Source organism: Mytilus edulis, chromosome 12 (genome assembly GCF_963676685.1).
Source record: "Mytilus edulis chromosome 12, xbMytEdul2.2, whole genome shotgun sequence".
NCBI classification, from domain to species: Eukaryota; Metazoa; Mollusca; class Bivalvia; order Mytilida; family Mytilidae; genus Mytilus; species Mytilus edulis.
Window position 1 is genome coordinate 11,377,060 of NC_092355.1, and position 22,599 is coordinate 11,399,658.

The 22,599-nt window shown below is 31.4% G+C and overlaps 2 protein-coding genes across 3 annotated transcripts in view; one reads left to right on the forward strand and one right to left on the reverse strand.

The window, feature by feature from the left end:
- Positions 1–6,951, reverse strand: part of LOC139497116 (myb-like protein X) — a 28,913-nt gene extending 21,962 nt beyond the window's left edge. The window contains exons 1-2 of one of the 2 annotated variants that reach the window (XM_071285200.1): positions 5,941–6,900; positions 4,533–4,565 (exon numbers count right to left, since the gene is read on the reverse strand). In XM_071285200.1, coding sequence (XP_071141301.1) covers positions 4,533–4,565; positions 5,941–6,432 — 525 coding nt within the window. In that variant the 5' untranslated portion in view covers positions 6,433–6,900. Of the gene's footprint in view, positions 1–4,532; positions 4,566–5,940 lie in introns of both variants that reach the window. The other variant, XM_071285201.1, reaches the window with a different exon arrangement.
- A 2,078-nt stretch (positions 6,952–9,029) lies between these two features.
- LOC139497117 (calcium load-activated calcium channel-like) lies at positions 9,030–22,295 on the forward strand. The gene is made up of 7 exons (XM_071285202.1): positions 9,030–9,141; positions 13,887–13,964; positions 14,643–14,699; positions 16,592–16,638; positions 17,496–17,563; positions 20,430–20,574; positions 21,876–22,295. Exons 1-7 carry the CDS (start codon positions 9,081–9,083, stop codon positions 21,966–21,968), a joined length of 549 nt encoding a protein of 182 aa, XP_071141303.1. The 5' UTR covers positions 9,030–9,080; the 3' UTR covers positions 21,969–22,295.
- The last annotated feature ends 304 nt before the right edge of the window (positions 22,296–22,599 follow it).

Consider the following 22,599-nt stretch of genomic DNA (forward strand, 5'->3'; position numbering starts at 1 on the left):
CAAACATAGTCAACATTTTTAAATATAATTGAGAATGGAAATGGGGAAGGTGTCAAAGAGACAACAACCCGACCATAGAGCAGACAACAGCCGAAGGCCACCAATGGGTCTTCAATGTAGCTAGAAACTCCTGCACATCCTAAACATCACCTACCAGAATGAAAAAAAATCAAGTTAGAAAAAAGAGGTCCTAAGTTTTAATATGATGGCTTCCGCTAGAAACTTTGGTACCAACGTCTAGAACAATAAAGATCGTCGCGGCTCTCGGAACTTTCCCTATTATAAATATTAATTTTTTTTAAACAAATTCTTCTAATACTAAAAAAAAAAATCCTGGCTGTGATAACACTGATTATATTTCAAAAATAATCATTACATTTCTAAACATATAAACGGTTCAGACTCGTGTATATACTTGTAAAAATGTATTTTACTATGCTTAGGGTTTAAGTACCTTTATGTATCCCTTGATTTTTGTTAAATATTTATTCATTCTTCTTGTTAATCCTTTATCATTTTTATTTTTTTTTGTAGTTTGCGATAACCTAATAGTACTCTCGGCATTTTAGTATGATGGCTTCAGCTAGAAATTTTGTTCCAACGTCCGGATCCGGAACAATAAAGATCGTCGTGGCTCTCCGAACTTTCCCAATATATACATATTTCTTTATTTCAATTAGATTCATTTTGAAATACTAAAATAGAAATTCCTGATAAACCAGATTATGAGTTACCAAAAAAATCATTACATTGCTTAACATAATAACGGTTCAGACTCTTGTAGATACAGTGAAATTGTAAATGTCTAATTTCATCATGTTCATTTTAATAATTAATGTTTATTCTATGTCGCGAAGACCGTATCATTGTATTCTCAATTCACTATGCTTAGAGTTTTAGTACCAATGTGTCCCTTGGGGGAATTTATTATCTATTAATGTTTCCTGTCCATCCTTTTTTTTTTTTTTTTATCTTTGTAGTCTGCGATAACCTTAAAATACTACTCTCGGCGTCAGTATTCTATTAAAAAGTATAAAATAATGTTCAACAGCAGCATAAAGAACGTGTTAAGAAGTATGACATTAACGGAACCAATTTTACTGCACATCTCTTCAGTGAAGATCGATGCCAAAATTTGAAAATCCAAAACCTAATACAAACGTTGATGTAATCATTGTTTTTAACCTCGTGCGGCCGCCCATATAGTGCCAATTTTCGGCCAATTTGCATAGGCACTTTTCTCGGAAATTGTGTTTCCCATATATACCTTAATATAACGTACATAGGATTTGTTTTCTGTTACAAATGCCTGACTGTGCCAATTTGTCCTGAATTTACATCAACAATGCCATGTATCACTATTTACATTCATAGTATCATACCTATAGGTACGTACTAATCCTTAATGTTTTGGCGTGTATATTTGTAAGAGGTTATCAATCTATAAATGTCCAAAGTTACAACTTTGAGAGATTTTGTTAAATTTGGAGTATATGTTCCAAAAATATATAAGAAGGAAATGGTTACCCAAAACCATAGTCTGATGGAAGTCTGTATTGTCTTTGGGATACATACAAATTAATTTTGGTAAGCGACGTCCTCCGATGTATAATGTTTTACAAAATCATGTAAAATCTGTAATTTCATATAAATAGGTCTTCCACAGAAACTGAGATTTTATGAAAGTAGTTATGTAAAATTCTGAAAACAATGTTTTTAAAAAAAAACCACGATATATACTCTCTAATATTCTATTTTCAGCAGGAAATGGCATCTTTTACATTTTGACACACGATGTATGAAACAAATGCAGTGAAATTAGCACTATGTCCTTTTATACAATTTGTATTCATTAAAATCAGAATTGAATCAAGCTTCCGGGGAAAATTACACGATTACATCATAAATAGTGGCTATAACTAAATGTTACGGAAGCGTATTAGGGACATAGAAAAATAAAAGTAGTAGTGAACTTTTTTTTCAAAGTCGAAATTTTGACATTTCAAATCTTAAAATTTCAACTTCAACTCGAAATTTTAACTTTTCTTATCTTAAAATTTTGACTTTCTAAAACCTCGAAATTTCGACTTAAACTCAAAATTTCGACTTTTTTAAAACTGGAAATTTCGGTTTTTTCTAAACTCGAAATTTCGACTTCTTTTTTACTCAAAATTTCGACTTGTTTTAAACTCAAAATTTCGAATTTTCCTGAGTATTTATACGTTTGCGATTACCACATTCACAGTCATTTATATCAGCAAGCGGAGAGCAATATACATCATAAACTTAATAAGCACATTTTAATAAACTAAACCATTTTAAAGAGGTTATTTTAGATAGAAAATCTTGTTCTTGCCGAAGAATAAATAAGATATGTTTCACGTTCAAATACATATTTCAAGTCTGGACTTCAGATACATGTGTATCAAGACAACCCCGTTATTCCGATACACCCATGTTACGACATACTTTTATTCAACAGTCTGATATATAAAGACAAGGGTTAATAGTTGTGTCATAAGAATGTCAACTTGTAGAGTTTAATCAATATTTCAGAAAAAAGAACCATTTATTTATTTCAAAATTCCAAAACTAGAAAACCGAGCAGCTCATTTGTCGTCCTGAATATGCATGGCATTTTTGGCCACTTGATTTACCATTGTTTAAACAAGTCAAAGTCAGTTACTTGCTATTGGGAAACCAAACAGGCCTTTGAAACTGCGATGCTATATGTTCTCAGATATGACGATTCTATGACAGTGTCGTGGGAACTAAAACATGGAACAAAACCTATTTCAAAATATAAATGGCCAAAATGTGTTGATGACGCTTTTAAAATAATTTGCGTCCATGTCTACTCCTTCTAAAATTGTAATAACTGTGTTTGAATACTAACATCAAAGTTTTAAAAGAGATCAAAGTCGAAATTTCGATTGTAAAAAAAAATCGAAATTTTGAGTTTAAGATAAGTTGAAATTTTGAGTTTACAAAAAGTCGAAATTTTGAATTTAAAATAATTTGAAATTTCGAGTTTAAAATAGGTCGAAATTTTGAGTTTAAAAAAGTCGAAATTTCGAGTTTAAAGTGAAAATTTTGACTTTTAAAAAAGTCAATATTTCGACTTTTCAAAAAGTCCAAATTTCAAGATTTTTGAAAGTCAAAATTTCAAGTTTATGTCAAAATTTCGAGATTTGAAAAGTCAAAATTTTGACTTTGAAAAAAAAGTTCACTGCTACTTTTATTTTTTGTCCCTAATCCGCTTCCGTAAAATGTCATATGCACGTGCTTTCTTAATAAAAAGATATATCTTACTGGTGAGGACCAGGGTGTCTATGGCATTAGTTAGTTTGTAGAAATGGTTAGTCTTTCTTTCGCAATCCGATTCCTATATTTGTAATTTTGATTTTAAAAAAAATCAACAGAAGTCGATCGCATTATAAAGCAAGCTCTGGTACATTGCATCTTCTTACTTCTAATCCGGAAAAAATAAAGCTAATGTTCAACGAATCTGTATAGAGTCCGGTTTGTTTTACAATCCGAATTACCGATATCAGGAATCGAGAAAAATATACAAATGCAAAAAAATATATCTATCCACAGATTAGTAAATAATGCATAACATGATTGTTGTTATAGTTACAAGGCTAATATATTAGGCAGACTTTGAACATAATATATACTAGTTTGTTTTATTTTGTCTATACCTATTTCCCGTAAATAATGCACAACACCACCAAGGCCAGGTAAATATTTTAAGCTCATTCTATACTACAATTTCATTGGTTTTGCACTGACTGTGGTAGTTTTTGAGGCGTGTAGCCAATTGTCAGTTGTAAAAAAAAACCTCCTTTTGAATTTCAAAATTAGTACATTATGGGTATTTCTATAGGAGTTTGAGTATTGTAGTATAAAATAAACCCTCAGAAAATGTTCCAGATATATAATTTATGTGTGCGAGACAGGATAAAAAAAGACTTGGCTACGCCTTTTTAACCTCACACAAATACATTTTATACTCCGATGTTGTAAACGATTATCCCATACATATAATGAAAGTGCGGACGATACAGGTAGAACAAAATACACAATTATTATTCAAGTTTCAACATTGAATTCTTCAAAATAGAAAGAGTGTTAGAAGGAGAAAATAATAATAAAAAATGAGTTCAAACTGCCAATGAATTAAGAAAGGGCGTTGAAACTTCAATATATATGAGGCCCCTCATGGGGGGGGGGGGTCCTAGTAATCACATAATCACCATTTTTTTGCCAATATAATCACATAATCATTAAATATTTGCTTATCTTTAGTAATCAAATAATCATAAACTAAAAATACAGTCCTAGGTAATCAAATAATCATGAAATATTTGGCTTAATAATCAAATAATCATTAAAAAAACGGCCAAGTAATCACATAATCAAAAACCCCATGAGGGCCCTCATATATACGTGTATTTTCTTGACTTGTTTAAACCAATGCAACCCCTGAAATTGTGAATAATATTTTGATATGATGTTGTAAAACTTACGTTCCATAGTGATCCGTTCGGAGATGTTTTATGCTGCATTTTAAATGTGATTACAACTTTAGATCAAATGAAATATATACATATCTTGTTAAAGAAAGGAAATTTTGTATCCTTTCAGTGCTTACAATTACTTTATATTAAGAGAGGGAGACGCGGGTGCTCATTTCCCAAATCCCGCTCTTTTTTTACCTTCTTTTTCTCATATCTCGCCCTTTTGTTATAACCTATATCCGTCATTCCTTCTTTGTTCATCCTTATATATCCGATATCACAAAGGCGTATCATCCCCTTTCAATTAGTATTGAATAAAACAAAGCCAAAACCAAAAAATAAAGGAAAAGCATTGTTCTGTTGTCCCTCTCAAACATGTCAAAGTAACAGTAAGAACGTGGGGGAAAAGAAGGAAAAGGTATTTGAATTCAAGACACAGAATCGCTACTCGCTGTTTGACAAAAACCGAAACAAAAGAACTGTTTTCTAATAAATACTGATACACAGATTTTACCCATGGCCAAATTAGTATTTTTACCAGTGATCGGTTCATGTCATATCTTTATCGTTCTTTTTTGTTTGGACATGTGCCTGCATGTCCCAAGTCAGAAACCTCGTTAGTGCTAAGCCTTGTTTTATGTCAATCATATCTTTATGAGGATTTGTAATAGTTGATGTTTAGACATGTAAAATTGAGAATGGAAATGGGGAATGAGTCGAAGAGACAGCAACCCAATCAAAGAGCATACAGAAGCTGTGTTTGTCTAACGTCTGTATGTCATACCTTTATGCATTTTGTTGTTGTTGAATTTGACATGTGTCTGTCCCAAGTAAGAACACCGGTAGATGTTTTCCAATGTCATGTTGTTAAGTGGGTAGTTTAGTGTTGATAACAGATATTAGAATGTAGGATTTAATTTATTGACAACTAAAAATCGGTTCTGGAAAACTCAGAGCTTGACATAGTGTATATATAGTCTGTTCTTGTAGAGTGTAGTTTTGTTATGTTGCTTTTGTTGTTTTTGTTTGTCCTCTCATTGGCGTCTACCCGACTTTCTCCTGGGGTGTTTATTGGAAATTTAAAAATGTTGGTTTAATGTTAATGGGATAGTATCTGTCACATGGCTGTCAATATCGTTTCAAGCACAAGTTAACTTTATTTGAAATTATATATTTTGGTATTAGAAAAGTTTTGTTTCTTGTGCAGAAAGAGTTTAGACCAACAGTCATAGACAGAGGAAAGTTTGAAATACATGTAGAATGCAAGAAAGAATCCAGAATTTATAATATGTAAGAAAGAAGCTGTGGTATGATTGGCAACGGGACAACTCAGAGACCCAATGACATAGAAGCTAAAAGTATGTTTTTGGCAAATAAATTAATATAATAGAAGAAATTAATCTGTAAACATTCGTACCTGATCTATTTCCCATTCGTCTGGATTTCTGTAAATTGTCTTTTGTCTTAAAAGCTGTTGTTGTGTATATTGCTCTCTTTGTAACTTTTGAGCATACGTTTCGGGATAATCCCCTTTTGGAGGCTCGGGAGGTTGCCATGTTTTCACTTTGCCATTTGAATTAATGTCCGTATTTTTATTTCCATTAGAATTTTTCTTACTTCTCCATTCATCTTTCAACAAGTCATCGGCATCGTCGTCGCTACTATCATCGAAAGGTTGAGGAATCCGTGAATTTGTTTTATTATTATTTTCAATTCGAGCTAACTTGTTCGTATTCCCGTTTAATTGTTTGTCTGACAACTTGTTTTTTGAGTTCTTGATGTTTTCACTTTTCACTGCGCTATTTGAATTCACTTGTGATTTCGGAGACAATGCGTCCGATTTCTTGTCTGTGTTTTGTGAAGTTATCCGAACATCGTTTGATTTCTCTTTGCTAGAACCTGACCCCATCACGTTAAAACTATTTCATAAAATTCTTATATTTTCAAATTATTAAATCTTACGTAAAGTATACTTTTCAATGTCTGAGATGTAATATATTAAATATACACACCCATATGGAAATTAATCCATACAAAGTCCCATTAATCTACTTAAATCCAAAAATTAAAGTCCAGATTCGTGAAAGAAATTTCGTCACTGGGTATTGAAGATCTTCGCCTAGTATGTGATAAATAAATGTACATCAAATAAATAAATCACACAATTAATCGATAAATATCCAATACACATTCAATTATGATTTCACCGACCGACAATATTTGTAATTTAACTCCATTTTTTTTTTAACTAAATTTTTGTAGGCGTCGTCAATACTTTAACACAGGGGTGCACTAAATCTCTAACTTGTTAAAATGCCAATAATGTACTAGAATATTTTAACATATACATTCAATAAACAAATAAACAAAAATATGAAAAGGTCGTTTTAAAGTTTGTATTCACTACCGTTCCACTGACTGAGCAACTGAATGGTTGTGTATTGAGACGTATTATACGATTGAAGATTATTCAGTCATTTAAAAGTAACAAAAAATGAACGTGATCCTACCATATTGACTATCGATCTTTATAACAGGTATACAATATTATTGATCGGTTTTATGTAATAAACTAGAGATAAAGAATGAAAGGAGAATCAGTCGATTTTTTACAAATAATTGAAATTAAACTGCTTCGGGGAAGTCTTGTTTTTATATGAGAATACATATGAACGAAAAGGGGTTACATGTATTGGCATGTTATAGTATAATTCATAGGGAAGACGCACGTACAATAAGGGGTTATTGGGATGTTATAGACAAAAAGTAACATGTGTTAACCTCATGATCACAATGAAGTCTTTATAAATACAAGAAGATGTTGTGTGGTTGTGAATGGGACAACTCTCCAATATGTTACAGAATGACGCTAAGTTAGTAACTATATATATTTAGAGCAGAGCAACGTATATATATATATATATATATGAGATTCATCAATGAGTAAGGCCCATACATCATAGCATGCTAAATAGTGCTTTTCCGGAATTGTACTTTAACTCTACATAACAGCTACATAATTTTTGATAATTTGCGTAGTCAAAATGACTTCGTTTTCAAAGAAATGAAATGTCTTGCAAGATTGTTCACTGGACGATTTTCATACGTTTTCAACTTTGTCGATTCGGGACGCTATTTATATATGGTGAATAATCTGCATATATTTCCTCAGATAGAATTTTCTTGAGTGTCAGATAATATCAATAAGACCACAAAGTATTAAAAAATCCGATTACTGGGGTTTTTCGTTCAGATGAGGTTCTTAAGTTGTGAAAAGGTTGTGTATCATCGATAGGATAAAAAATCATCTTTTTTCAAATTTTCAAATTTGGGAAGCTTAAAACCACGATTTTTTTTTTCAACTCTACAACAAGATTCATATGTATAGAAAACTTAAAAGGGAAAATAAAATTGGGCCTGATGCGTGGCTATATACCTCTCCTTATCATTCAAAGCTTATAGACATATGAGATGAATATAACTAACCTTTTTTTCTGAAAATCCTTTCATGTCTTAATTTAATCGTTCCGTTTTTAAAGAAAGTAAAGTGAATTTTACGACAAGACCCATCTAACTTGTAATTCCCGTCAAACTTTTTTAATTAAAGCAAAATATATATCTTCTTTCTTTCCGGGTCTAATTTGGAAACATTGCATTTTTTTACGTTTTATGTCAATTGGTATCTAGTAGTGTTGTCTCATTGGTACTCATCATACCGTATATATATCTTCTCATTTCATATAGACTTATGCATTACGCAAATACGATATATTTTGTCGTTTGTTGCTTACGTTACTTTCAGTGGGAAATATTTCATGCATATTCAGTACAATCAAACATTAAGAAGTATCCATATTCATGTGCAAAACCGTTGAAAAATAGCAATCGAAATAAAAACATATCCCCAATAATCATTAATTATAATCGCCGTAAAATGTAAAAATTTTACGTTACCATTTGAGACGCAATATCGTGCGTAACGTCACAGTAAGCTATAAAACGTATCGATATGATAATTTTAAAGAATTCTAAAGAGAAAACTAACGGCATAATTTGTTTATACAGTACATGTACAAAGCCAAAAAAAAGGGGGGGCCCACTGGCTGCCATAGAGGGGGCCGATTTCGTCACGCCTCAGTGATTTCCTATATAAGCAACCAATTTTTTTCCCCAAAAGGGGGGTGCCCCCCCCCTAAATCCGCCTCTGAACAAATTAGCATATGTTGAAGAAAATATCTGAACACAGAAATTACAAATTATATAGCAAAAAACAATTTGAGTTTATCTTTTAAAACAAAAAAGTTATTTCTTTCTTTCGAAAGAGAAAAATTTATACACAATGTCGACCTCATTTTACTCAAAAAGTAGGACATGAAGGTATATTTCTTTTTCTTATAACTTATTTGATTTAATCAGATAAAAAATATCAAATTGTAAATACGGGATCATAACTGTATCGTATGCCCTTAATTAAGGACCGAGTCCGGGGACGTGACAATGCTTTTAGTCTCATCAATACCGGAAGTTAATAAATAAATAGTACCGTGGCCAACGAAAATGTTGTCAGATTGTCTTCTCATTGTGTTTATATCAATTTGTACTGCTTTACTCGGCGAAGGTAACTTCCCAAATGTTTTATTCCATCAGTTATGACATAAACCCCTCCAACTTTATGATCAAAGTTTCTCACAATATGTAAAATTGTATTCCTATCAGCTGTTTTTGTAAGATGATTTTTTTTATCAGGTTTGTACATAATTTCATAAAACATGTATATTCGGTGTGATTGAAACCATTTGAGATAAAAAAAAAAAATGTAATATGACTCTGTATGGCGGTGCCCCTATCAGAGGTGGAACTTACAGATTAGGTAACAGGTATAACTATGATATCTTGCAAGGATATTTTTACATTGTTGTGACACCTAGGCCTCATCGTAGACGTAGGATGTCTAAAATTATGTCTTATAAACGTACATGTATCTACACTATTTATATCTAGCTGAATTTTCTCTTGGTATGACGTCAGCTCTGCTGAATAACTTCTTGCTGTCCAGCAACAATACCTTTTTAATTATGACGTCAAATGTTTTGAATTGTGATGTCAAATGTTTTGAATAGGGCTCTTCACGGTTAATTCAGCCATATTGCATAGGGGGCAGATTTTCATAATGGAGGTAAAGATGATGTGAAAAATACGGGAAAACATCATTTAAACAGAACCCTATTGTGAAGTCAAATGTTTTGAATTGTGACATTTGTGATGTCAAAGTCTACAAGAACCTGTGTGATTTATTCGTAATGGCGGACAAATTTGCCTTCAAGTGTAAATACATCCATTATTTGAAGTACATTTTATGTAAAAAAGTTTCAAAAATATCCACAGTCCCCTATAGCAAACTCTAGGAATGTTGAGTCCAATAAAGTGAAAGAAGGCCAAAATTTTAACTTGCCCATTTGCATGAATCAGGTATGCAAATCAGCTTGTTAAACTTTTAAATCTGAACAACTTTGCCATAATCCAAAGGTAAAATACCAAGTGTTATACACACTACATGTACATGATCATATATTAAAATCAAGAGACAATGCAAAATACATGTATCTTGGCGTCACCACAGGCCTCATCAATAACGCTTGCCCGATTGTCCGGTACCAGAGGGAAAATAGGTTGGACAAGTAAAAGCTGTGTCAAGCTTGTCCGTCGGGACAAGTACTATAATTCTGCAGAAAATAAATTTCATCCAACTTTGATAAACAAAGTATAATTATAAACAAAAAACAAAAAAACAAATATTAATTTGACATGTTTCTGTATTCGTTTATTCAATTGCAAAACCTTTTTCTACAACATCATGAACATGTTTACTTGCAATCCATAATTTTTAACTGGTTCTTTGTCAGGTACTTTTTAACAAGCTAAAGGTATACTATTCTCGGAAACTAGTCTTACTGATCGAATCATTGCTGCCTTTGTAGATAAGGTAACTTTACAGGACAGTTGTCACCTGGACAGGTTTAGCTCAAAGTTTTATTTAGTAGACAGTTTGGCACCGTAGGAGACATATTTAGTAGACATGATTGGTAGACAGTTTGGCAAGGCAGGAGACATTTCGGGACCAAGACAAATCATTACCTCATTTTCTTACCTATTCTGTTCTTTATACATGTAATAAATACCATACCAGTATTTTTTCACAATAATATTTTTTTAGCTCACCTGTCCCGAAGGACAGGTGAGCTTATGCCATCACTTGGCGTCCGTCGTCGTCTGTCGTCTGTCGTCCGTCGTCTGTCGTCGTAAACTATTTCAAGAATCTTCTCCTCTGAAACTACTATGCCAAATACTTTCAAACTTTAACTGAATGTTCCTTAGGGTATCTAATTTATAAATTGTATCCGAAGTTTTGATCTATCAACAAACATGGTCGCCATTGCTAAAAATAGAACATAGGGGTCAAATGCAGTTTTTGGCTTATAACTCAAAAACCAAAGCATTTAGAGCAAATCTGACATGGGGTAATATTGTTTATCAGGTCAAGATCTATCTGCCCTGAAATTTTCAGATGAATCAGACAACCTGTTGTTGGGTTGCTGCCCCTGAATTGGTAATTTTAAGGAAATTTTGCTGTTTTTGTTTATTATCTTGAATATTATTATAGATAGAGATAAACTGTAACAGGAATACTGTTCAGCAAAGTAAGATTTACAAATAAGTCAACATGACGGAAATGGTCAGTTGACCCCTTTAGGAGTTATTGCCCTTTATAGTCAATTTTTAACCATTTTTCGTAAATCTTAGTAATCTTTTACAAAAATCTTCTCCTCTGAAACTACTGGGCCAAATACTTCCAAACTTTAACTGAATGTTCCTTAGGGTATCTAGTTTGTAAATTGTATCCGAAGTTGTGATCTATCATGTCTTATCAACAAACATGGTCGCCATTGCTAAAAATAGAACATAGGGGTCAAATGCAGTTTTTGGCTTATAACTCAAAAACCAAAGCATTTAGAGCAAATCTGACATGGGATAATATTGTTAATCAGGTCAAGATCTATCTGCCCTGACATTTTCTGATTAATCAGACAACCTGTTGTTGGGTTACTGCCCCTGAATTGGTAATTTTAAAGAAATTTTGCTATTTTTGGTTGTTATCTTGAATATTATTATAGATAGAGATAAACTGTAAACAGCAATAATGTTCAGCAAAGTAAGATTTACAAATAAGTCAACATGACGGAAATGGTCAGTTGACCCCTTTAGGAGTTATTGCCCTTTATAGTCAATTTTTAACCATTTTTCGTAAATCTTAGTAATCTTTTACAAAAATCTTCTCCTCTGAAACAACTGGGCCAAATACTTCCAAACTTTAACTGAATGTTCCTTAGGGTATCTAGTTTGTAAATTGTATCTGAAGTTGTGATCTATCAACAAACATGGTCACCATTGCTAAAAATAGAACATAGGGGTCAAATGCAGTTTTTGGCTTATAACTCAAAAACCAAAGCATTTAGAGCAAATCTGACAGGGATAATATTGTTTATCAGGTCAAGATCTATCTGCCCTGAAATTTTCAGATGAATCAGACAACCTGTTGTTGGGTTACTGCCCCTGAATTGGTAATTTTAAAGAAATTTTGCTGTTTTTGGTTATTATCTTGAATATTATTATAGATAGAGATAAACTGTAAACAGGAATAATCTTTTACAAAAATCTTCTCCTCTGAAACTACTGGGCCAAATACTTCCAAACTTTAACTGAATGTTCCTTAGGGTATCTAGTTTGTAAATTGTATCCGAAGTTATGATCTATCAACAAACATGGTCGCCATTGTTGAATATAATTATAGATAGAATAAACTGTAAACAGCAATAATGTTCAGCAAAGTAAGATCTTCAATTAAGTCAATTTGACCAAAATTGTCAATTGACCCCTTAAGGAGTTATTGCCCTTTAAAGACTTTTTTCACAATTTGTTCATCATGTTGACTTACTTTAAAAAATCTTCTCCTTTGAAACTGCTGTATCAATTTCAGCCAAACTTAGGCTAAATGAGTTTCAGAGTATCTAGTATAAATTTTATATTTTATTTCCTTGTATGTCAAGAAACATAGCTCCTATGGCTAAAATAGAACATAGGAGAAAATGATTATTTTTTTTGACTTTTGAAGAAAATAGGACAATCCAAAAAAACATTTAAATAAATTGAAAAGCCAAAATAATCATTGATGAGAGATTTAACCAAAAGAATTAAGGTGAGCGATTCAGGCTCTTGAGAGCCTCTTGTTTTATTTCCCAACATTTCATAAAATTCACAAAATCATATTTGATCATGAAAGTAGAAAAAACCAATACTTGCAATATGGTGACCCATAGTTGTTAATTTCTGTGTCATTTGAGAGAGTTGTCTCATTGGCAATCAGACCTTATCTTCTTTTTATTGATTGCATTTAAATAAACTTTTTTCAACTTAAACAAAAAATCAGGATACAAATTCAATGAGTGTACAGGCGTATCAGATGGTGCCTCATTTTTAGAGTCTGATGAGACTGGCATTGAAGAAAACTAAAACCTAAGTTATGTGACATGACTAGTTTCAGTTGTACTTGACTCATATTTTTGAAAAGTATTTCAAAAGAAATACATCAAATTCTGTTCCAAAGTACACCACCTATGACAGCAAAAACCTGTCTGAGAGTTCACAAGGACTTGAGCTATCTATATTTAATTATCTAATTGAACATCCTTATTAAACACAGATGTTTTACCTCATTAAGTGAGGTTCCAGGTGGTTGCATTGTAAGGTTAATTAACATTATCTCCGATTTTTTAGACTCTCATTCATATTTTTCTTTAGAAGACAAAGCATTGTCTTTCAACATGTTCAATGTAGTCATTATTTGATTTAGATGCATGACCTTTTTATAAATATGCGTGGGTCTTGAAGTTAACCAATTTTGGTAACTTATCCACTTGTAGGAGTCGACATTTGCAGCTTTTTGATTCTGGTCAATTATTTCTTGCTTAACAATATTTGACTTATTAAGGTCGTATTTTGTCTTGCATTAAAGGGAGACAAATCCTAAATCTTACAAATTTAGACCTCTATGAGTCAAATGCAGATTCAGACTTATTTATGTCTGAGCTCTGACTGTATAGCAGATTGGATGATTATCTATCTATGAATTATATTTTTTATTATTTCCAAGTATTTGGAGTCAAATGGAGATTGTCAATATCAACATTGGTGAAGAAATAATTTTTCATAAACTCCAATTCAGATTACCCACCTTAAATCCTATGTAGATACATGTATATATATATGGAAAAAAACCACTTTAATTGATATTATTATATTTATTAGGACTAACATGGGTATTGGTATACAGAACAGAGAAGTACAAAAAACTGAAAGCAGAAGTAGAAAAACAGAGTAAAAAGTGTAAGAAAATATTAACAATTCCAAACATTGTGATAGTTGTTTGGATGTATGAATGAAATTAGCATGCATTTCATTTTAATTGAAAAAGATGGATAGATAGAATTGCTGAACTGATAAATGAAATCATTGCCTACTATTTTCAAATTCTGTATCCTTGGGGGACTTTTATGTGTTAAGCACACAAATAAACCTGAATAAAATAGATTTTGTTGTAATATTTTGCTCTCATTGACAAGAAATGAGAGAGAGAGAGAGAGTCTGAGAGAGTTGTTATCCTAAACATGATAACAGTTAATTATTTTCTTCCTGAGATTTGTAAAAAAATGTTGTGTAGAAAAGTTTTATAAGGGCAGAGGGGGGTTCCCCTTGTTTTTCTAATACAATTGTAATTTTTTGCTTTGCAAAATAATTTTATTTAAATTAGAATTCTTGTAAAAAATGTGTATTGAAATGGTAGATTGCAGGCTGAAAACCTTCAAGACAATAAACAGTTCCTGCCAATAAGCTAATCTAAATATCTCAGTGCTCCAGCTATTAATTGAAAGGGACAAGATGCCAGTGGAGGGCAGGGCATTTTTTTAAGACAGGAAAAGGCACTGCTCATTTTTTTTCAGTCTTATAGATCTGTGTGCTAAGCATATTATGTATTTTAGTAGACTTGTATTTTATGTATTTTAGTGGAAAAGAAGAAAGAAAGTGGAGAATCATCAGACAGAAATCAGAAAAAAAAGATTGGTAGGTTGTGATGGTCAGATAAACTACAATAATATAGTATAAATGAACATTTTTCAATTTCATCTTTTTTATTGCAAGGCCAATATATTTTATATAACAGGCTAACATCTGAATAATTTCTGAATTTACAGTATATATTTCCAATTTTTATGCGAGTACAATTTTTTTTATGTGTAGCAAAAAGTTTTTTTTTTATCATGGTATTGGCTATTATTAATGGACTTTTGAATACTTGCTTTGTGTCTTCCATCTCTTATAAAAAAAAAGATTTTTATTTTTGTCACTGATGTCATCATTAGTTTGAAGATTATTTCATTATTTGCACTATATAGTAATACAAGGCTTCCAAAAAATATTTGAGCCAGCCGGACATTTCATATCTGATCCCGATTTTAATCCCTTAAGACTTAGTCACAAAAGGCAATTATGGTAATCAGATGGCCATTCCAATGATTGACATAACATTAAAAAAAACGATTTTAAACTTTACTTTGATATGATATGAATTTGATGTACGGATGTAACTGTTAAATTGGCAGTTCATCATTCAAAGTGTGCACATCAGCGTGCTCATATCTGCCTTAGACTTTTTATTTGTGCAAAATGACATTGTCAAAAACTTTACTTTCGTTTCACATTGTTCTAACTGGAGAGGTCAACCGGATGTTGACTTGACAATGGTAAAACATGGACCATAACGGATACATAAAATTCGTGTACGTTTACAAAGCACGACTGAGTGAAGAAGCTCTTTCCACGTTATTTCTTCAACAAAATACTTGAAACGAACGTTAGATACATGTATCAATGATAATTTTAGCATTTTTGAAGAAATGTAGGATGCATAATTAAATTTCCCACCTGTGCACATGCGCACACGTGTTCTAGTTCATACGACGTAGTTCTGACGATTTTTCATTTAAAACCTTTTTAAATTTTTCATCAAATCATGTTGATAAACTAATTTCTAATAATTTTAGTCTTTTGGACTAAATCAATTAGAAACAAACCGCTGAAAAGTAAGAAAAAAATTGTGAATAAACCGATCAATTTATACGATGTCCGGTACTGAACATAGATCACCTGTCACCTGAACAGGTAGATTTCAGCTGTCCAACTACTAATTAGCCTTGATTAAAATTAGAAAGTATTGAAGTAGGTGTTGTTTTGATAGTAATTAATCATCATGTCACATTTATGACCGGAAATGTGATGATGTTAAAGGCAAAAGGTTGGGTCAAAAAGATCGTGAATTATGTAAAAATGACCGAAAAAGCCTTGAAAACTAAAAAGTATATGATCGTTTCATGCTTTGACCAGCCGGACTTTTACCGGACATTATACAAATGACTGGAATATATGACCGTTTTGGAAGCCCTGTAGTAATAGTGTATATATTACTATTTGGAAAATATTGGTGAAGGGAGATCGATCAACAATTGAATGAGATCAAACAATTAAAATATTGTACATTCAGAAATTATTGCAATTTTTTTTATTTTTGCGAAAAATATGAGACAGGTTTATAATCAGAATAATTGTAACTCACATTTTGAAATCTTTTATATGAATTTAACAAGGTTTTTCTCAATTTTGCAAAAAATAAAATTGCATTTTGGTCTAAAATGACAAAATCACAATTATAAATGCATGCAATAATTTCTGTATTTACAGTATATTGCAATATGGAAAATTTTGGACAAGGGAGATAAATCAGCTATTGAATGTGATCAAACAATTACAATTGAACATTTGCATTTGGACAAGGGAGATAAATTAAAGGAGCTATGAAAAGTAGATCAAACAATCAGAATTGATCATCTACATGTAGACAAGGGAGATAATTGAATGAGATCAAACAAATTGATTATCTAACTAAACATTTTTTTCAGAGAGACAAGAAGAGAAGTTGAAGAATAACAACAGGGATCTATCTTTTGTAAGTTTTTAATTTTACTCATAATGCCATTATATTTACAGGGGATTTATTGTTGCTATCAAATTAAACATTTTCAAAATTTTGTTTTAAACCAAAGTCTTTTATAAGTTGTAATTAATTCAAAGTGCAATAGATGACAGGCTGCAGGGGCTGACCTTTGCTTCCAGAATAGGGAATTATATAGAAAAATTTAGCTGGAACTTGAAATATGTAAATAAGTTAAGAGATAATATTTTTGCTAATGAAAACTAATCAATTATACATTTAATAAAATTTCCATTGAATGCTTTGGTGCTTCCATTATAAATAACTGAAACCTATTTTTTATTAGCTAAATCAGAAATTAAAACTTAAAAAAATTACTACTAATAGACTAGAAAAAAAAATGATATGATAATACTTTCACTATTTAACTCATGTAAAATCTGCACCCATAGTTCTGTAAGTCATTTTTAGTTATTTGATTTATGTGTATAGTATGTGTGTATACATTTATACTTTGAAATAGTGAGACAAACTAAACATAGATTGACAGTCTTAATATTGCACATCACACTACATGAAACAAGACTGCATTGTGTTCAAGAGCTCTCACTTTTATAATCATGAATTTTTAAAAATTCAAATGAAGCAACCACCATTACAAAATATAGAAACAGTCTGCACAGCTAGCCTCAGTGTTATGCCCATGACTATGGCTAGTAAATTTTGATTTGTACTAGTGGAAATTTTATTTAGTCCTATTGTGACAAGTTTTGATATTTAGTTTCCAGAATTGTAGATACAAAAAATGTTGGTGCAGATTGTTGTAACATGATAAGAAAAATGTCTACAAATGATTAATTTATATATTTCAGGTAAAAATGAAATCTATGTTTGCAATAGGTTTTGCATTCACAGCTCTTTTAAGCATGTTTAACTCTATGTAAGTATGTTAAGAGCACATATTGAAAAGTATCTGAACTGTAAAGTTTCTTTCATGAATAGAATTCATATAAGAACAAATTTCCAGTCTCAAAGAGAGGCAAAAGATACCAAAGGGACGTTTATAAGTAGAAAAACAAGTGACAATGTCATGGCTAATAAAAAGGAAAAAAAGACCAGCAGACACACAGCAGTACAAAAAAGACCAGCAGACACACAACAGTACAAAAAAGACCAGCAGACACACAACAGTACAAAAAAGACCAGCAGACACACAACAGTACAAAAAAGACCAGCAGACACACAACAGTACAAAAAGGACCAGCAGACACACAACAGTACAAAAAAGCAAACAGTGATAACTAAAGTCTGACCATCAAAAACCTAAATTAAGAGAAAACACAAAAAACCTTATATGTCAATGTATAATATTCTATATCTTTTGATGATCATTTAAGGGATTTTCTTTGAGTTTTTGGGGGTTAAGATTAAACCCTTTAGCAAGGTTGGACGGTATTTATAGCCCCTGGTATTTACTGGTATTTACTGCCCCGGACAATACTCTTCAAGTGGTCAATTGAAATTTTCATGGTGGTTTTTACCAGTCAAGGGTGTAACTTAAAAAAGTTATTAGAGAAAAATAACATGCATGCGTTATTACAGACACTTTCATGAGTTGTCTTAATTCCTTAATCTGTAGTAACATGTGTTTGTTATCAGTTAAATATATCATAAATATTTTGTCTTTAGTGGGCACTTGTGAATTCTTGAAACTTTGCACAGTGACTTTATATATTACCTTGATAACTCATATTCTAATTCCATTAATACAATTTTGATCAACTATGGTAAATCAATGAGGCAAGGCCTTTAAGGGAAAACTAAGCTTTAATAACAAGGCTTAGTTATTACAAGCACGTAACTTACTATATGAGAGTAAATGAGACTCTTGTGAATTACTTGGAATCTTGCACAGTGCCTCATTACAAGCTCTGATCATCACTTCTTACAATGAATTGAAATACATTGTGATTTATGTCTGAGCAAAGGCTTTAAAGAGAGAGAAAGAAGCTGTAATAACACCCTTTGGTTATTGCAGGAATATATTTTCTGTAATAACATAGGTGTACTATGCATGATTGGTAAACTATGAACTGTTATATCTTTGCAAAGTTTAGTATTCATAAAGAAAATTATAATATCAATAGAAATTTTTTAAAATTTAACAAAATAAAGGTTGTATATTGTACCTTTGAAACATGTAACATGCATATATCATGTATATGTTATCACAGTTTATGGATATTTTAGCCCACAATAACGACATGGATGTTATTTTTCTCTAATAACTTATTTAAGTTAGACCCTTGACTGTTTACTATGTATTGAAGTAAAAACTTGATAGAAAGTAAAACATGTTTAATTTTTATCCTTAGCACAGTTCAGCTGATCTAAATGAATGAATCATCTAGATCTTTTAAATGACACATTTACCTTCAAATATATAGTCCTTACACATTATGATATTGCAAATATATAGAATTGACATATTAATTATTTCAAGTTATAAATCCAGATATTATTTTTTCAAATATTGAAAATTCATAATTTTTACAGGTAAATAAAACTTCAGGTAAATGAAGATACAGGTGTCAAATTACCAAACATTTGGCCTTGCTAGGTGTGACAATTTAATCATTTCAACTACAGCCCCCAATAAATGATGACAAAGTAATAAAAAGGATGCTCTAAAACAGTAAAATATTTCCTGCCTATTCAGTTCACTCACAGTAAGACAAAAAACATAATGTACAATGTATTTGTAATTTTCAACTTAACACAATACACATAGTACAACCACCTTGACTTTAAACTCCAAACTGAAACATAAAGACCCTATATATTTGGAACTTTTATACAATATAAGAAAACAATACCAAAACCAGTGCAAAATGCTGCAGTCAGTGCAAAAGTCACCTGATATATTCCTTTAGCAGGGATGAAACAGTTTTTATCTTTTATACTATTAAGTCTTAATAAATCACTGTTTATCAAGAAGTTACAATAAAAATAGAAGTGAGAATGTTTAAAATTACTTTAACACTTTTATTATTTTATGACTAACAGTAATTGACCAGGTAGATAGTATTTTTTATAGTCCACCCACAATTTCAATCGACCAGTATTTGCCAATATTTGCCAGTATTTCCCGGTACTGCTGGCATGGTCAATCAATACCGCTTTTGCCAATCTTGCCCTTAAGGTTATGTCACTGGCTTGATAGCTTAATATCATCTAAGCCTATTTCTTACTTTTTTAAGCTTTAAAATAGTGCAGTGAGGTAAATATTATTCTGGTAATATCCTTAACTCAATTCAGCAATTGATTAATACTATATACTCAAATGTTCAAGCTATAAAATGATGTGTATGATAACATTGAGAATGGAAATGTGGAATATGTCAAAGAAACAGCAGCCAGACCAAAGATCAGATAACAGTGTTTTGTCAAGAAAAATCATTTTTATTAAAAGTTGGACAAGTTTTGCATTGGGTATGCACATCTTTTTTACAAAAGAGGTTCAAGTTTAAGTACTATTTTGAACTAACTTAAAGAAAGATAAGTTGATTTCAAATTTTTGTAAATCAGTGTTGTATTAAATTTTATTACAATTCAGTGTTTAATTTTAAGTTCAAATTGCAAAATGAAAGCAATCTTTACCCTGCAGTGCTCACAAGCATATTGAATCAGTTGTTTGATGGCTGATTTTTCTCTAACTGATGTACATTCCACTTATCCTATTATTTATACATTATATTTCGATGTAGTTGATTATAAATAATAATCTGTGGTCATCCTTGTTTCAGATTTGATGGAAGAGTTGTAGCCAAGCTGCCATTTACACCAATTTCATTACTGCAGGGTATTTCTCATCGGAACTTGGGAGGAGATGATTACACACATTGCTCATTTATTTTCCTCTATATACTGTGTACAATGTCCATAAGACAGGTAAGCTATTTATGGTTAGCAATCAAGACATGAATCATTTTAGATTCTAATACATTTATTTTGTATCAATGGTTCTGATTGGATGACAGTGAGCATTCTCTATCTCCTTGTCTGTAATCAAGAAAGCTGACATTTTGAATTGTGGAATGTATTGACATGTAACTTTTACAATAATAAGCAAAAAACTCACATGTTGCACCTAAAAATCTCCTTGTTATCAAATTTTATTACATAATTAAGTGGCCAAGAAGCCAGAAAAGGCCGGTGTTTAAGTTTGGTGCCAGAAGGATACCTATGACATCACCTAGTGTAGGGACCAAAAAAGATATCTTTTGGCAGAATTTTCTTTAATGAAAATTTTACACTGAAATAATTATTGAAATTAAATTATTATTGTTTTACATTAGAATAGAGATAACTGTATTGTATTTGAAGCGGACGTCCTTTGGTAGTTTTACTGTCACAAATACCCGTTTACCTGTCTCTGCTAGGTGTTGCCAGGTTAACTTAATTTGCGACAGTAAAACTACCAATGGATGTCTGCAAAGCTTCAAATACAATACAGTTATCTCTTAATTGAAGCATTAGCCATTATGCAACATGTATTCAGCTTTCACTCAAAGAGTCTATAAGGGTACCAAACTTTGAAAGAAAATGGGTCCAAACATGAATATCCAAAACATAACATCTCTTTAGGGCTTTTCTAAGAAAAATGACATTCATGGTGATTACAATCAACAATAAATATACTAGGGGATATCAGTATATTTGAATAAATCAAAGCTAGGTGTCATTTGAATAGTGGTTTTCAATGTTAATGAACATTTTATAAAATAAAAAAAAAGTGCCAAAACAATGCAATATAATGAATATTATTTGAATAGTAAAATAAGGAGCTAGGAACATGTATAGCATCATGTTTTCGCTTTTGTTAAAAAAAAAAAAAAAAATAAAAAAATAATGCACTCATTGAACCTCATTGAAACTATTCAAAAGTCAATAATACGTTTAATCTTATTCATTTGGTAATTCACATCTAATTCTGTGAAGTTTTTAGTTGATTATTTATGATTGACTATTAACAAACAAGGAATCGTATTAAAAATGTTTAATATCCAATCGTTGTTTTGCTTAGGTCTACACACATGCCTATAGTAAATTTGTCATCCATCGAAAATTTAATTTCTTGGTTCACCTGTACCCATGAAATCAATAAAAATTGGTATCCATGGAATAATAATGAATCCACAGTATCTTTTTAATTCAGATAATGTTTATTGTTTTTTTATTATTTGTTTTAGAATATACAGAAAATTCTTGGTTTATCACCCTCTCGTGCAGCTAGCAAGCAAGGCGGAGGTCTGTTCTCACCACCAACTCAACTGACTAAGTGATCTATAAAGATTTGTGAGACTATTGAATACAAGACAGTTCTGTTGAAGATCCATCTGACTTATTGCTAATTTATCAACATGTAAATGGCCCTATGTGTATGGGCAGTTTTTAGTGATGTTCATAAATCAATTTTATTTTTTTTCATATAATTCAGAGCATATTTGAAATGTAAATATATCACATTGAGAAATATTCATTCAGGATTGTTTTAAATTTATCATTATGAAAATTAACATAAGGCCTTTGCAACAAGTAATTTGTATTACATCCATTGACTGCAAATAGAAACTGTACAAAATATATGATGAAATAAATTTTAATGTGTATTTGTCTACTTGAAATTTGTTTCCTGTTAGTGGAATGTAAACACTAGCTGGATTTGTATAGAAGAGGGACGAAAGATACCAAAGGGACAGTCAAACTCATAAATCTTAAACAAACCGACAACGCCATGGCTAAAAATGAAAAAGACAAACAAACAACAACACACATGACACAACATTAAAAACCAAAGAACAAACAACGCGAACCCCACCAAAAAATTAGTGGTGATCTCAGGTCCTCCGGAAGGGTAAGCAGATCCTGCTCCACATATGGCACCCGCCGTGTTGCTTATGTGATAACAAATTC

Coding starts and splice junctions, on each gene's coding strand:
- LOC139497117 (XM_071285202.1), top strand. CDS start 9,081: ATGTTGTCAGATTGTCTTCTCATTGTGTTTATATCAATTTGTACTGCT. Junction 9,142..13,886: donor TACTGCTTTACTCGGCGAAG/GTAACTTCCCAA, acceptor TATATTTATTAG/GACTAACATGGGTATTGGTA. Junction 16,639..17,495: donor ACAACAGGGATCTATCTTTT/GTAAGTTTTTAA, acceptor TATATATTTCAG/GTAAAAATGAAATCTATGTT.